This window comes from Dysidea avara, chromosome 2 (genome assembly GCF_963678975.1).
Source record: "Dysidea avara chromosome 2, odDysAvar1.4, whole genome shotgun sequence".
Classification (NCBI taxonomy): Eukaryota; Metazoa; Porifera; class Demospongiae; order Dictyoceratida; family Dysideidae; genus Dysidea; species Dysidea avara.
The window spans coordinates 9,417,120-9,433,726 of record NC_089273.1 but is presented as its reverse complement, the minus strand read 5'-3'; the positions used below and the strand labels follow the sequence as shown (position 1 = coordinate 9,433,726).

Below are 16,607 nucleotides of genomic sequence, written 5' to 3'. Positions count from 1 at the left end.
GGTAATGGATTTGATAGTGACAGACTGTTAGCAGCTACAGAATTTTTTGTGATTTATAATGTCCGTGCTTGCATGCATGCATGAGTCAAAAAAGCAATAGCAAAGTATAAGTCCTTTCAAACTATTGGCACACAGACTAACAGCTGTTCCTTCAAGCCATTAAAATGAATACAACCATTAACACTAATGAAATAATGTGCTGTGGTGGATTCCCACTATGCAAATTCATAGAATTTTTTGTACTACACATCACTGCCTGCTTCGAAGAGCTTTTGCTCAATATGCTTCACACATCACTGTGGAGATTATTGTGAACACTTGGCACTTTTAAGTTAGTTTTAATATAGAAAAAGCTAGCTACCACCATTAGCAGGACACATGTGCATAGATGGATTGCATTCCATCTTAAGAGCCTCTGTGATTGAAACTTACTTTGCTACATGCTTAATGCATGTTCCTGACATGTAGATATGTATTATAGTGCACACAATAGTTGCTAACAGGTGACTAGAAATTCATTTACAACAGAACAAAGTAATGTTATAGTTTAATATGTATTCAACCAAAAGCATTTAAAAGTAGGGCTACCAAAAAAGTCACCATTTAAGAAAGGTCCCTATTTAACAACTGGGTAAACCAGAGCAATGTGAGTAACCTTTCTTGCTCAAAGAAACAGCAACAGCAACTGAGCATCAACCCTGGTTGAAACCTTACAATTACCAAACTTTGATTGTGCCTACTAAAATTCAGGGAGTTTGTAAAAGGCGGAATAAGGAATAGCGGAATAACGGAATAACTCGCATCACAACGAATGGGCATTTATATGGCTTATGTAATGTTAGGGTGATTGTACTGTTACAGCTGTGAACTCCTCCCTCGTAGATATCCTTACAATGTAGGGTGATTGCGTGTACTGTTACAGTTGTGAACTACACTGCTTCGTCGCTCATAGCCGTCCTAGCGAAGTGATTACTATACGCTCTTACTACTACTGTATGTAGCTAAGTATCATTGCGCTAGTACAGCTAGAATATACAGTAGTTAGCTATTAGTTTCGTTTTAAGTCTTCATCCTTCCAGTGGAGGGATGAAACGAAACGGCTGTCACACCCCCTTTTGCTCGCGACATTGATACCATACTTTACATACAGTAGTAGCTAGTAAGAGCTATAATCAAATGTAATTTTGCACTTCGTAAGCGGGTACTGTATGTTAAGTATGGTACCAACGTCATGAGCAAAGGGGGCGTGACAGTCGTTTCGTTTCATCCTTCCACTGGAAGGATGAAGACTCGAAAACGAAACTAATAGCTAACTACTGTATATTCTAGCTTAGCTACATACAGTAGTAGTAAGAGCGTATAGTAATCATTTCGCTAGGATATCTATGAGTGACGAAGCAGTGTAGTTCACAGCTGTAACACAGAGGAGGTCGGCAGCGCTATCACGTGCCCCATACGAATACACTGTTTTCTGAAATAAGGGTAAACGAAATCCGAAAATACTACAGGCGATAAGATTATAACATATTGAAACGATTGATGAAATCACCCCCATCGACCCCATGCGTTATGCTAGTTTTATCAATTGTTTAAAAGATATAGGTTCACGTGAGCAACGCTGAATGGCGGAACAGGATTGCGCGAGAACAGAGAGGGATCGCGAGAGCGATTTATGCCACGAGACTGCAACTAGCAAACGTCCAAGGGGTTCTCCAACGTTATATACTCCCCACAGACAAGAGAAGAGAGTAGCTTTAAGAGAGCTGGTAAACCACGAGGTTAATCACGAGGAGGGAGTGCAAGAGGATCCACAACCAATGTTTAATCTGGCTCCAAGAAGATTGATTAACCTTAACGAAAACATCACTACTAGCCATTCAAAGGAGAAATGGAGTGAAGAAGAAGTCAAAGCTTTGGCTGAGTTCGTTCTCTTCCACACACCTGGGGATAAGTGGCCATCACATAAGCAGAGTGCCTTTTGGACAAGTGCTAGTGAATTTGTGGAACAACGAGTGGAGTCAACAGTAGTCCGTAGAAGTGGTATGGCATTAATTAAAGGTATATAATATAAATACATGGTTTACTTTTAGCTGAGGCTTGTCGGTGGAGAGTTACAGGTCATCTAGCTAAGAGGTACGCCTTTAATGTTGTTCAATATAACTTCCTCTATATACGTGTATAGATTTAAGACACCAAAGGATGCAGAAGCATGGTACAATGGACAGGCTGTAAATGTAACAGCAAATGCTCCAAGCCTCTCAACAGTTTGTCATGGTCTAAATACAACTGCAACACAAACCAGCCCAGTGGAATCTTGCTTAGTGGAGTTTGCCCTAAATCAATTACCAGCAGAATCTCGGTTGTTGGCACTTTCCATATTGTTTTCAGCTTATTTGAGTGACCAGTTATCTCTTATAGTTCCTAATGACTTTTTGAACAATGCTGCCAGTGCAATGTTGAGGTTATCAGATGGTGGTCGCACAAATGTACTGTACAATCTTGCCAAAGGTATTGGCACAATGCGGCCTGATCAGAGTGACTCACGTCTTCCCATCAAACGAATGCCTTTAGGACTTGTTGAATACATTGCACAGTTTTTTGCAGCTGACAATTTGCAGCAGGTAAATCACATGTATGTTTACATACTGTAAATTCATAAGCCATTATATAGGTATCATGTCCAACAGACTATCGTCAGTGGCTACAAACTCTGTATGCTCATTTTGGACAGAAATGGATTAAGCTTCACCGTGGGCCTATGTGGTGCACAGTCATGTCAACACAAGAAGCTAGTACCAGTGCCTCTCGCACTCAGAAAACCATGGAGGTACACATACATAGATTTCCTTATTTGGTTGTATGTATGCACATTTATTGTAGGCCTTAGTTAATGTTCCTGCAGTAGCAGAAAGGTCCCTGCGGTATGATTTTGCATCTAGTGAAATCACTCTGGATGCTCAGATACAGGTACAGATAGCCCAGTATCTTATTTTGTTATTATTGTATCGTGTATGCATAGCTAAATGTGCTCGATGAAGCAGCCAAGTCCAATCCAGGAGCATGGTGGTGGTTGAAAGCTGATGGTTGCGACATTAATAAAGGACTGAAGGAAACCACTAAGTTACAATGGAGTGGGGATGTAGACTTGGGTGATGGGGCTCTACAAAAGCAGTATCAATCATACAAGTTGCGTTTACAGAAGGTGAACGAACTATCTGCTAGTGCAGCAGACGGCTTGAGAGCAGTGTTGAGCAGTGTAAGTGAAGATTTAGAATTTATTCAGACAGGTATGTGTGTGCTGCATAATGAAATACTTATCATTAGGTACTTGCAGAACTAGTAAAATCTAATAACGAGTACACAGAGAAACTCCAGTTATGTAAGCAGAATGAAAAGGAGATGATGTCTTTAGCTTGGAAGGTCAAGGAGTTAAATGAACTCAATGAGATTGGAAGAAATCTTTTTCGCACCATCAATGTCTTGATCACTGAGATTTGCAAGCAAGATGCACTTCCAGAGGAGAACATCCCGAGACAGTTAGCTGTGTCCAAACAGAAGCTGGTTAACTTCATTAAAGGTGTTACGCGACATCGACGCACTGCTGCTACTCACATACTGGTTTTTATGATCAGCACTGAAGATAGGCGGAAAAAACCATATGCACTGCCCATTCAGTGTCTGCCATACAAGGGAATAGGTGATGGAATGGTGCGTGAGCTTACAAACAGAATAATTTGTGAAATGGTCAAGCGAAAGATGCACGTTGCAGGTAGACATTGTGAAATTATAATAAGTTTGTTATTTATTACTACATAGGATTCACAACAGACGGTGAATGGAACTCCTTACGTGCAAAGGGGTATTCAAGACCCCTTTCTATCTTTCAAATCCGTGCTGAAGCAAGGTCTAAGTTCAGTCGGATGGGTCTGAAGAGAATGCTTGCAATGATTACACCCCAGTGTAAGTATGCAGTGTATGTATGCAAGTGTTTATTGTGCACACAGGGAAGGAAAGGAGGTTTAAAATAATTTTTGTATAGCCTGTACCAAAAGACAAAAAAATTTATGTAACTGGAGATTGCAAATAGAGCTTTAAATACTATACTGTTTTCATGGTTTGCTGGACTGCTTTTTCAGCCTTGAAAATTTATTCACTATCATGGTTGCCTCTGGTTTACAACAGGTAACCCGAGTGAAAAATGAGCGATCTTCAAAAACAAAATTGTAAAATTTGTTAATCCACTAAATTAAATACTTTGAAAGTGTGTATGTCACTCGTATTACAGCAATATTCAAAAAGTTTTTATTGCTTATCCACATACCCACAATGTCCTTTTGTTTCTTATTAAGGGAAGAATGGGACTCTTACTGCAATGCTACCTTATGAAGCAGTATCTCCAGTGCTCATAGCTGAAATTCAGAAGTGGTATTCAAATGGGGCTGAAGAGGATGATGTAATTGAAAGATTAAGACTGCGTACAGTGCCACCAGGTTACAAGATACACAATTGGATAGAAGGTACGTTACTATAGATAAATAGCCACTATATGATACTTAGTTGTGTAGGAAAAGATGAAACTAAAGCTGAAAAGCTGCGTTCCATATTGGCACAATTGGAATATACACACTCTGTCAATCTCCTTCATTCTAAAGGGGTCCTTTTTAAGGATCACCTGTACGTGCCAGAGGTTCATCCTATCACAGGGGAGGAATTCTGTGAGCGAGAGGATGAAGGACACATCTTTAAAGTACATGCATTTGAAAATATGGATGTATAATCATGATATCTCTTTTAGCGAATCGGCACCAGTCTCAGACAGGGTGGACCATGTAACCTTCAATTGGAGCGCTTTGAAGAAGCACTTTATGACACAACAGCTGGGCTCACTTATTGTGCACTCTCTGGTGTTCGAAAACAGAGTGTGGAAGATGTAGAGAGGTTATTTGGTCTTCCTCTAATACAGTGGATGGAAAAGAAAGGGTACAGTAATGAGTCTATGTATCTCAGAGTTGTTCGTAACTGGAGACGTGCTTGCGATGAACGAGGACTGACTGATGACCAACGCAGTACATTCAACCAAGAGTTTTTGGATTATATATTGGATGATCTCATGCCATGGCATAAAGATGGTCAGTGTGATTTCAGCCGTTTGGAAGTAAACCGGTTTGTTTAAGTCCTGTATTTGTTTTATGTATCCAAATAAATATTGTACCCAGAAACATCACCACCATAAGAGGCTTCACCAGGGAGACGTTGATAGCTCTAGCAGCTAACATAGAATCAAGGGAGTGGAGAAGACAGTTTAATACCAGAAATAGAATTCCTGCTGAAAACCCTCGAGCTAGCTCTACCGATGATGTAGAATGCTTTTTTAGCATGCTACGTGACACTGTGGGAAAGGATTTCACTCTCAAAGAGGTATGCTTAAATGAAAATGTTCTATCTAGATATATGATAGCTCATCTTTTTGGTAATGTAGGTTTATTATGGTTGGAGAAAAGTGACAGAGGAGTTTGTCAAAAGAATGGATCCCGACTTGCCATTCTATTACCATACTTCTTCAAAATGCAGATACTATGAGGGACTGATGCCAGATTTTAGTCATAAACTTGCTAACAAGAAAACAAAACGTCTTCCTCGGTTTGAGATGCTTGGAGATAATTCCAGTAGAGTCACAATGTCACTGCGTGGCAATACTTCCATTCACACGAAGTTTCATAGTGCACCATTAAGTCTTCCACCACCACCTGGGACATCTAATGCAGTTTTATATGAACATTCTTATGCTTGCAACAAATAAATGTGATCAAAATCAATTAAAACAATAATAATAAATTATAGTCAATCATAATCAGTTGCACGACTTCGAAGAACTTGCCGGGACCATTCACCATTCCTTGTGATTATTATTCCAGCATACCAACCTCTGTTCTTGAAGTATGGTAAAAACTTAATCCATCTGAATCTCACGTTGATAATTTTTTTGGCATTTATTACACCTAGCACTTCAGATGCTGCTTCTCGAACCACATAGCCGATCCTTTTCCATTCTGCACCTTCATCTGCTTGGCACATAAATGCTACGGCATTGGTGTCATGTGGGTTATCTGGCTCTGGTTTTAACTTCACTGAGACTGTTTTTCCGTCATTTTTATTTCTGCTGGCTAGAGCTAGTGTGTCTTGATATTCCATATCTTTGTGCACACCAATGCACTTAAAAACAACACTGTGAGTTATCTCTGGAACACTATCATCTTCCTCTGTATTTGATGAAATATCAGCAGTGGGGCTCAAGCATGGCGAAAGTGATGGATCTGAATCTGACGTGACAGTGTCATCCAACCAAGTCCACTTCCACAACACAAAGACTTCGTGGCCATTATAAAACTTATATGGGGTGATATCAACAGATCTACTGAACTCAGTTGCCTGTGTGTATACAACAATTAAATTTTGTGTAACTTTATTTTTGCACTCACTTCAATCATAAATGCACAGACGTAGCGCTGCTCTATACACATTGCGGCTGGAAGAGGGTGGTCCAAATTTTCACAATATCTAGTGAACCTATCAAAAACGTGGAGCTTGCTGCTACCATCCTCGCATATTTCCTCCCATTGCAACTTCACTTCGACGATATCTGTGTTAAAAATCGGGAAGCTTGGGACGATATAATTAATGACATTGCCTCTGGCCAACATCGTTAAAATTTCATAGTGCACTTCTTCAGTTTCACAAAGGTTACCAGCAGACTCTTCACCATAGCATCGTTGTTCATCGCCTTCTGAGTGGACGTCAGCATCAGTTTCCGCCATGATGGAATGCAAAATATGTAATTATAATGGATTATTTTTAAGGGCGCTTAAACCGTTGCCTTCCTCCTCTGGCTGTAACAGTACACGCAATCACCCTACATTGTAAAGATATCTACGAGGGATGAGTTCACAACTGTAACAGTACAATTACCCTAACATTGCATAAGCTATATAAATGCCCATTCGTTGTGATGCGAGTTATTCCGCTATTCCTTATTCCGTCTTTTACAAACTCCCTAAACTTCATGCATTTGATAGTGACAGACCGTTAGCGGTGGGGACTATTCTACGGAACGGAACGGAACGGAACGGAACGGAACGGAATGATGGACTAAACTGCGGAACGGAATGCTTTCTCAGATTGAAGCTTGCAGCTTACCATTGCTGTACAAGTTATCAGTGGCACTTCCAGCAGGTAATCAAACGTACCCCAAGAAAGATAAAACGAATTTAAGGATCGATTGTGGGTTCTTGTTGGTTGTTATTAGTAACGAAGTACTAATTGTGGGAATAGCTGATTCATTGTGTTCATCTTCGGATATATCAAGTAGGGAACTTAATGCATGACTTGTTTTTACTAGTATGTGAATTATTTTTACTTACTTGACATTAGAATGTACAGTCTGAGGCCCAGCCTTTCTAATCGGCATAAATCAGTATGTGTATAGCTACACTACAAAGGAAACAAGTATGGTGACAAGCTGAATCAGCTCAGTCTAAGCAGAATCTAAAGGAATTTTGTGCAGTGTGTGAGGAGCAAACATTCAGATACCTCAAGGAGGCTATATTGTGTGAACATCAATGATTCATTAACAGAGTAGTGGACTATTGTCAGATATCTCAGCCTGAGTACTGAGTTGAATTCTGGATGGGGTCTATTTTACAGAATGGAATTCTTTCTGAATCAACTTGCAGCTTGGCTAGCTGCTATCATTGCTGAAATTGCATTTTATCAGTGGAACCTCCAGGAAAATGGAATAGGATAATTATAAAACATTAATTAAGTGATTGTTTAGGTAATCATGACTTTATTCAGTCTAATAAACAGAATATATGGTTGATTGAGTGAGGTATCACTTTCAGAAAGTTCAGACGACCAGTGATGAGATGCATGGATTCATCGAATTTTTGTTGTGGTTGGAGACATTAAATATCCAAAAGCAAACTGACTGTATAATATTAATTCACTTTCTTTATATTTTCTCAATTTTGAGCCTGTATACAAATAATTGAATTTTCCTTGTCAATAGAAATCCTAGAATAAGATGGGAGAGAAACTTATCTTTGTTTACCTATACTGTACAACCAAGAGTTCGTAATACTGATTTGTATGGGGGAGAGTGTCTAACTCTCAGTATGGCCTGTACAAACACCCTGCGTAAAGTTCACCTTTCATCAAATCAACACCTTTACTGGGGGGTAGAAAACTGTTGATTAGTGTTGCTGAAGAAGGTAAAGCCTTTGTTCTGTAATAAGGCCGAGGTGTTACTTTAAGCAGGGTGTTTGGTGAATGCATTCAAGTTAGACACTCTCCACCTTATTATGAACTCTTGGTACAACTTCAAAGGAAAATGAAGAAAACATACAGATGAATCAATAAAATCACTACAGTAAGGTGAATTACAGACTAGTGAGATCTTGGTTAATTAATGACAGTGGTTGGAGATTAAGTGTGGTAGCTTCTTGTTCTTGAATATGTTGCAAAGTGGAAGTTCAAATCAAAATGGGATATCAATTTCATTATGAAAAATTTGTATACATAAATAATCTAGCATTACTATTTCATTTGTCCTCCACTTAAACATGCTACAACAGTACTAGTGTCAGTACATTGGCAGTGAGTCTACCTTGAAATTTCAACTCTAGAGTAGATCCAACACAGGACAGCCCGCACTGTAACAAATACATGTGATCCCATTGTAATTTCATGGACCAGCTGGACTGGGAATCACTTGAAAATAGACGAACAAATTTAACCTGTTTAGTTTGAAGTGAAGCATGTGAAATGTTACACTTAAGAAATCCTAGGATTCTTAGGTGGTATGAAATTAATGTGTGTTCCATTTCAGGTCTGACTAGATACATTGAAATTACACACACATCCTGGTCCAAATCACATTTGCCTGGTGGCTACGGGCATGGTTTCACATGCGGCTTATAATAGAGATTTGACTGATCTTGGAGTTTTGACATTTAGCCTCATTCAAGGCTAGCAGTCAGACACATCCTTGAATTGTGCAACAGATAAAATCAGCTCACTATTGAGAATACGGCATTAGTCCACTGCACCAGCTGTTAATATATAAATAACTCCATGCATACACTTCAGTGATGTTTGCAGAATATACCCTCCTTGCGGTCTGCCAAAATATTTGCTCCTCACACACTGCACAAAATTCTTCAAGTTTTAATTCAGCTGGCTCTTTCCTATTACCAGTATCTTCCTGCTTGCTTTATTTATACACTGACTTATGACTTGAAAGACCGGCCCAGACTGTTTTCTAAAGTCTAAATAAGAAAAAAATAGCTCACATAAAGTTCCCTTCCGTATGGATGAACATCACTGATACAGCTCATCCCACAATAATACTTCGTTACTAATGACAACCAACAAAAACCCACAATCGATCCGTTAATTCCTTTTGTCTTATGTTTAATCACCCACTGGAGATGCCACTGCTAACTTATAAGGGAAGTTTCAGCAATGGTAAGTTGCAAGCTTCAATTTGAGAAAGCGTTCCGTTCCGTGGTTTAGTCCATCATTCCGTTCCGTTCCGTTCCGTTCCGTTCCGTTCCGTAGAATAGTCCCCACCACCGTTAGCAGCTATAGACGTTTTTTTTTGTGATTCAAGATGTCTATAGGCCATGCTTACATGAATGAATAGCAAAGTATATAAGTCCCTTCCAAGCATTGGCGACACAAAGACACTAACAGCTGTTACTTCAAGCCACTAAATGGATATAACCACTAATGAAATAACGTTAACACACTGTGGTGGATGCCCAGTATGGAAATTCATAGAGTAGATTACTAAGCTACACTTCACTGCCTGCTTTGAAAAGCAATGTGTTTTACATATTGCTGTGAAAAAATTATGAACACTTGACACTTCAAACACATAAAGCTGCAGCTACCACCATGCAGGATCAGGTAACATAGTTAAGCAGGACACATGTACATAGATGGATTGCATTCCATCTTACGAGCCTCTGAGATTAAACTCTTACCTTGCTGACATGATAGAATTTTGTTCACACATTGCTGCTAAGAGGTGACCAGAAACTCATTTACAACAGAACAAAGAAATGGGCAGGTAGCTATAGTTTATGTATTTAACCAAAAGGTCTACCAAAACATTTGAATATAGTTATGTGTAATTCTTCAACTCTATGAATATGACCAATTAGCTGCCACCACTCTTCTCACTCATGCAGTTTCTTAGCAAATAGCTAATTTTAGGAGAACTTTATTCCTCATGCAAGTCCTTGCACATTACTAGCTACTAGTTAATACATGTGAATGATGATCACATCTAGATGGTCTCATAATGTTATTAAGGCACACAGGTCTCCAAATCTATATAGTAAATCTGTGAACTAAAAAAATTTAATGTGATACTAGCTATAGACCACCATATGAGAGTGCTGTAATCCAAACATTTTGTTTTCTTACAACATCATAATTCTTGCATGGACAGAAGCCATTTAACTGTAAACCAACATTGCAATTAACAAACCATCTAAGTGTCATTAGTGTGTTTTCCTGCAATAAAGTTCTACCAATAACCTCTTGTACCAAGAGTCCATACTATAAGACCTCTTTATTATGAACTATTGATAGTACACATATACAATCAAAAATCAGTAATTTATTGTTATACATTACATACACTTGTCAGAAAGTGCCCAGTGGCAGTGACACAAAGACTAACACCCGTTGGTTTGACAACCATCCACTATAGGATTGCGGGAAAAGACTATACCACAGTTGGTTGTGGTGCCTCAACAGAGACTAGGCGAGGTCACAACATTACAGTATACTGTGTTAACGTCATCCATGACTGACCAAAGAGTTGAGATTAGCCATATTGTATATTGTCAATGTAGACTTGCGTGCATCATGTATCAGGTAATGTAGACAGTACGATGCAGCTAATGCACACAGAAACTAGCTATATGTAAAATGATGTGATATCATCATAGCTAAGTTGATAGCTTGCTTCAGTTATAAAATTAATGTAAAGCAACATTACAATAATATGTCACCCGAGCGATAACCGGGAATGCTAGGATGGCATCAACTTAGTCACTGCACTGTAGCTATGTTACACATAATCACCCACATAACTGTAAAGGCATATATTCCCATTCCTTATATATACACTAGGGGAAATTTTTATGGTGTACATGTATAGTATTCATAGCCATTTACATTTCCTTTATTATTATATTCATGAAATGCACTCTTGCTTTTTTATCTCCTGGCAACCAAGTACAGGTTATTTTATCATAGTAATCAGTACCTTTCCACAAATCCAGGTACATCATTGTAGCATACATTAAAGTACATAGCATGAAGATGGTGAACCACTGAAATAGTAAGTAAAGCCATCGCTAGATATTTACTAAAATACAGTAAACACTTTGTCACAATGCCATACTCCCCAGCTGTCTGTCACTATTCATGACAAATTCTAACATCCATATTGTACAAAGACACAAAGTGTAACACACAATTAAGGCCATAAATTCATGTAATATTTACCTTGGCATACAGTACATAACTATCCAGCTCCGTGTGTTGACTGTTTACATTGTCATGTTGAAAGCCCTAAAGGGTTGAGTATCATCACTGTATGCCATAGCTTCTTTTTTCTGTAGCACGGTAAGTCACTGAGAAATATGGTGTAGTTGATTTAGATACAATTCTGGCATCACGTAAAGTTAATTTTAAAAGTAAAATAGAGCTTCCTTAGTATAACAATTCATATCCCACTAAAAAGTTATTGCAGCAGCATAATATGGGTTATAATGTTACACATTGTTGTAGAGACACTCTGCTATATGATGTTGAAAGCCTATGTTGTGTTGAGAACCAAGTTTTGGCTCAGTATTACACTGAGCTAAACACAAGAAACCTGCAGTATCCATTTGATCAGTTTACAGCTGCATTTTCACTAGTCATGAATGTGGTGAAAATCTTAATACTGATTTTATCTACATTTCTTGTAAATGTTAAAACAATTTACTGCAATGTGACACTAACAGGAAATTGTACAGAAAATGTTCAAAAACATTTCCTGCATGATAACTCAAATAAGAAATTCTAAAGGAAATCATTAAAAAAATTTCCTACATGCTGACACAAGCAGGACATCTTACTTTTTGTGCAGTGTTACATGTACACTCCTGGCATTGTTTGACAGTAAAGGGGTGAGTATCTATTGTGCTAGTACTAGTATTTAGTTATACAAGTAAAGGAGCTAGGTTATAAACAATTAGCTCATATGTTTGAACAATCACATTCTAAATTGTTCAATTGCATGCAGAAAGTAATCTGAAATCGACTGTACATGATCACAAAACACTAATATAGTATTTATGTCTCACTTATAGTTTTACTGCATTAGTCACAGTAGATTACTAATGGAGTAGGAGAAGAAGTTGAGGAATGGTGGCTTGACTACCCATATACTCGACTGAACATTTTCATTTTTGGCTCGTCAACTTTCAAATAAATGGGGCGATGATTACTCTGTTGTCATGGGGTGGTTAAGGTGCTGTCTATCTTTCTCTCTCTTGCGGTCCTCCATACAATGCATCCGCGGAGCCCGCTCATCCATTAGTCACTATGTTAAGACTCCCCCAATTGTGGAGCTGATTCGGGCAGAGTCTCAGTTTGCCATGGACTAAGAAAGTCCCGGTTTGTCCAGCACAGGCCATTTATGTGCTGGGAGTGGTAGGCAAGGGCAGTCCATCAAGCCCGGGAAAAAAAAACTGAACATTTTCGACAATTCTGATCTACAAAAGTACAGGATGAGATAATGCTCTAGAGTATTTATAACCTTACTTTGCTTAGAGTCTCCCGCTGGCAGAATGCAACCACTGATGCAACGAGATAATCTCATTTTTCCATTTAATACTCACTCCCCGTGACGTAGCATTTACGTTCGTTACTTAACGACGAAAGTTACTTAACGACGAAAGTTACCGTGGTAACGAATATTACTGAAAAGTCCTCTGAAAGTTCAGGGGCGGATCCAGGGGGGGGCTTTGGGGGCTGAAGCCCCCCCCCCTTCATATTTAGGCTTTACTTGATCAATATGCTGAGTATTATAATGAAATTTTGTCTTAGCATAATTATATGATCACTAATAATACAAATACTCATAAAACCACCTTATAAACATTTTTCCAAGGTATTATCAAAGTTTATGCAACAAGGACCCGGATCAGTATTGGAGGTGTACAAAATCGAGATACTCTAATAGAACAGTCAGCTAACTACTCTAATAGAACATTCACTGGAAACATGTAGTTGGTTCTGTTATGGAATTTTTCCAAATCTGCCTGCACCTATACATACAGTGAAGTGCGTTGGTCTGTTTAAAGGGCTTCATTCATCTACTTGTGTAGTTAATATGTATGGCAATACTTAATCCAGGTACACAATTTCCATTGAAAATGCTCTCAGATTCAATCTTGTATTGTTCAAATTTCAAAATTTTCCACTTTCAACATATTATTATTCTAACATGCACCTATTCAGTGTTGTGCTATTGTGAGAGGGTGCATCATGTACTTGGTTGCCTGTACCTACCCAAACTTTTCCATTAGCATTATACTTCAGAGTCAGAGAGCCATACCTATAATCTAAAGGCAGTATATAAAATATCTACAGGCAGAAAATATTATGAATTTTATGTGGAAATGTCTCCAAATTGCAGTATTTTAGCATCTATTTTTCAAAATTTTCCTGGGGGGGGCATGCCCCCAGACCCCCCTAGTTCCAGCATGCTTCGCACACCTCTACTCAAGACATTAGTACCTTGAGTTAGCCCCCCCCTTTTATAAATTCTAGATCCACCCCTGAAGTTCGTTCAGTTTGTTCATAAAATAAACTGGTTTTGGCAAAGAAGATATTTGAAAAATTGTGAGTTATTGTGTCTACAAGAACAGGCAGCTTAACTAAGCTTGAGTGTTTTGCAATGCGTTAAACAGGAAGGCCGTTCGCAACTGACTGAAACAGCTGACCTTCTGAAGAATACGAAGGTGACTTTTCTACTAGCAATATTCAACTTGGTGTACAGTACTTAGTTGCAGTCTCATGGCTGCTTCAAAATGACTGGTACATCGAATTGTGAAATTTCAGACAGTTAAATCTCTAATGCCAAGTTTAATGCCTAACTCAGCCAGGTGACAAAGCTACGTATCTAACCTCAGTTTTCCAGCTGTTACAACAAAGTGTGAGTGTTTACAGTGGATAGCTGCCATTATGTACCCTTTACAGAACAGCTGACATCATGCCAATCGTACCCACTGAGTGTAGTGTGCATGCTGATATAGTTACGTTCTGCTATATGCACAGTGGTAGCCAAGTAACCTAGAAGACAGCCTGGCAGGTTAGTTACACATTCCTATTACCAGTTACATACATGCAGGTACACCAAGCAAGTATTGTGTCTGGTAATTGATTAATGACTGGCTTGTTGACTGCTTGTTGTAACACCAACATGCTTTCTGCACTGAGTCTTGACAATTAGCCAAGGTATGGACGTGGTAGATAGTTGAATAAGAGGTCGCCTAGCAACCTTAATACTAAGAATCTATGAATATAATTAGTGGTATTTCCCTGAATATGACATGTCATTTGTCGGGTTATGGATTGTTGTTGTTAATAAGGAATGCAGTGAATATATAAAAGGTACTTTATGGTTGATATATAATAACTTTCTCAAGCACAAGTCAGCAGTTTCTATAGAATAGTTGAATAAGAATTGCAGGTTGTTAACATCAATAACATGTTAACATCATTTAACATGTTATTATTACAGGTTGTAGTGTGTATGCTCCTGATATTTCATCTCCATCATGTTGTATACAAAATGTAAGTATTGCAGCAATTGTGATACTAATACGACTTGACATTCTAGTGGTGTTGCCTTTTGATAATACACTGTGATGGATATTGATTGCCCGGCAACTATTCCTGTTACTTGAAAATTATAGTAGCATCTGTCTTGCTGTTAACACTCCTACTGTCAGGTGGAATTCTCTGCTGCAGTGCAGATTGACGACAAATTGTAAGCTTAGAGTGTACCAGATTGTTATGTAAATATAACATTTTGGCAGGTTCTGTGGACTGTATATGAAGTGTTGTTAACTGTTTACAATATTAAGATATGGTGTATGCTTGATTAAGAACTGTAACTATATTGCTTGTCAATGCTGCAGATCATGCTGGTCCTAACATCTCACGAGCACTTCAGAAGTTGGAGTTGACTATTTGAACAGCATTTGCAGTATTTAATTTCTGTAATTGAAATACATTAATAATTATTTAAATACTAAATAACAATTGGGGATAACCTTTATACCAGCATAGGGATAACCTTCATCCTACCTATACGGGATAAAGGTCATACTATTGAGAGTAAAAGCACGTACATACTGAAAACTACAACATACTACTACTTATTACCTAACTATATACTTATTATTACTACCTATACGTACTTAACTTAACCAATGTCAAAGTCAGGAAATTCGTCCTCAGCAGTAAGCGAATACTGGCGGAGTATCATTTTTGCAATACTGGCGGAGTATCACTATTGAGAGTTGGGATAACCGTTATCCCTGGATTTGGTATGCTATATATGTCAGCCACTTTATCCCTGTTTTGGGATGACCTTCCAACCAACTGTTTTAACAGTGCATGTGCACGAGACTGCATGCATTTGTTGGATCGTGGAGGAATTTTTCGTTAAATCTGGCGAGGCTGGTCTCAGCCAGATGGTCAACAAACTTCAATCCACACCATATTCAGCACACAGGTACTTGACTTGGAGGTGATCACTGCAGTAAATGTTGCAGTATTTCCTGCAAGTCTATTGTGCTCCAGATCACGAAACGTATTTTTTTTCGCCGATCGGCGATGTTCGCGACGCCACCACCAAATATTAATTAATTATATTAAACTACCTATACTCCATAGTAAGAGTGGATAACCTCTCAAAGCTTGAGAGAGAGTTTTGGCCTAAAAGAATAACATTGTAACTTACGACGGCGAAAAATCCATCGAATTCAAGGCATTTCGCGTTATTTTTACTAGAAGAGATGGACGAAATTTGCTGCTACTTTAGTGTTTTCTTGATTAGACCTACCCCTACACATGACTATAGTTTGTAAGTTGATTTGAAGATATCGATTTTTCGGTTTGCGGATCCTACCCTTGTTCTGCATAGCCTCACTTCACTGCTGAGTCATCTTCAGACACACGTCACACCTACAATGTATAATTACTTTCAATACAGCTAACTTAACTTGGTAGAATTGTGGTTTTCTGATTCTAGTTAAACTCCCTTGCCTGTGTACGTATCCATATGTATCATTTCCACCGGTAGACACACACTGCTCTGAGTGCTGCCTATGGCACTGTTTATACTTGCCCAATGGGTAGGTTGCAACGTTGGTGTATTTACTTGGTTGTTTGTGACGCGGTTCTACTAATAATAATAATAATAATCATGAAATCACGTATGAAATCATTAATTTCAGAGAAATCACCGTGGT

At 38.5% G+C, this 16,607-nt stretch overlaps 2 protein-coding genes and 2 long non-coding RNA genes across 5 annotated transcripts; 2 read left to right on the top strand and 2 right to left on the bottom strand.

The window, feature by feature from the left end:
- The first annotated feature begins 1,608 nt into the window (after positions 1-1,608).
- LOC136247779 (uncharacterized) lies at positions 1,609-6,495 on the top strand. Its single transcript, XM_066039604.1, has 13 exons — positions 1,609-2,040; positions 2,091-2,133; positions 2,183-2,621; positions 2,672-2,827; positions 2,881-2,967; positions 3,020-3,287; positions 3,335-3,769; positions 3,817-3,960; positions 4,350-4,517; positions 4,566-4,747; positions 4,796-5,163; positions 5,217-5,418; positions 5,480-6,495. The coding sequence occupies exons 1-13, from the start codon at positions 1,623-1,625 to the stop codon at positions 5,798-5,800; spliced, it is 3,231 nt and encodes a 1,076-aa protein (XP_065895676.1). The 5' UTR covers positions 1,609-1,622; the 3' UTR covers positions 5,801-6,495.
- LOC136246565 (uncharacterized) lies at positions 5,737-6,873 on the bottom strand. The gene is made up of 2 exons (XM_066038060.1): positions 6,480-6,873; positions 5,737-6,429 (listed from the first exon to the last, which is right to left on the bottom strand). Exons 1-2 carry the CDS (start codon positions 6,813-6,815, stop codon positions 5,842-5,844), a joined length of 924 nt encoding a protein of 307 aa, XP_065894132.1. The 5' UTR covers positions 6,816-6,873; the 3' UTR covers positions 5,737-5,841.
- A 7,263-nt stretch (positions 6,874-14,136) lies between these two features.
- On the top strand, positions 14,137-15,409 carry LOC136246566 (uncharacterized). Of its 2 annotated transcripts, none has more exons than XR_010696636.1 (5): positions 14,137-14,281; positions 14,326-14,583; positions 14,870-14,922; positions 14,969-15,118; positions 15,168-15,409. It is a non-coding gene; the product is annotated as an uncharacterized lncRNA (long non-coding RNA). The 2 variants fall into 2 exon arrangements; XR_010696637.1 differs by having other exon boundaries at positions 14,267-14,281; positions 14,331-14,583.
- Positions 15,279-16,258, bottom strand: LOC136246568 (uncharacterized). Its single transcript, XR_010696639.1, has 2 exons — positions 15,552-16,258; positions 15,279-15,348 (listed from the first exon to the last, which is right to left on the bottom strand). It is a non-coding gene; the product is annotated as an uncharacterized lncRNA (long non-coding RNA).
- Positions 16,259-16,607: the final 349 nt, after the last annotated feature.

Coding starts and splice junctions, on each gene's coding strand:
- LOC136247779 (XM_066039604.1), top strand. CDS start 1,623: ATGGCGGAACAGGATTGCGCGAGAACAGAGAGGGATCGCGAGAGCGAT. Junction 2,134..2,182: donor ACAGGTCATCTAGCTAAGAG/GTACGCCTTTAA, acceptor ATACGTGTATAG/ATTTAAGACACCAAAGGATG. Junction 2,622..2,671: donor CAGCTGACAATTTGCAGCAG/GTAAATCACATG, acceptor GCCATTATATAG/GTATCATGTCCAACAGACTA.
- LOC136246565 (XM_066038060.1), bottom strand. CDS start 6,815: ATGGCGGAAACTGATGCTGACGTCCACTCAGAAGGCGATGAACAACGA. Junction 6,430..6,479: donor TCTGTGCATTTATGATTGAA/GTGAGTGCAAAA, acceptor GTATACACACAG/GCAACTGAGTTCAGTAGATC.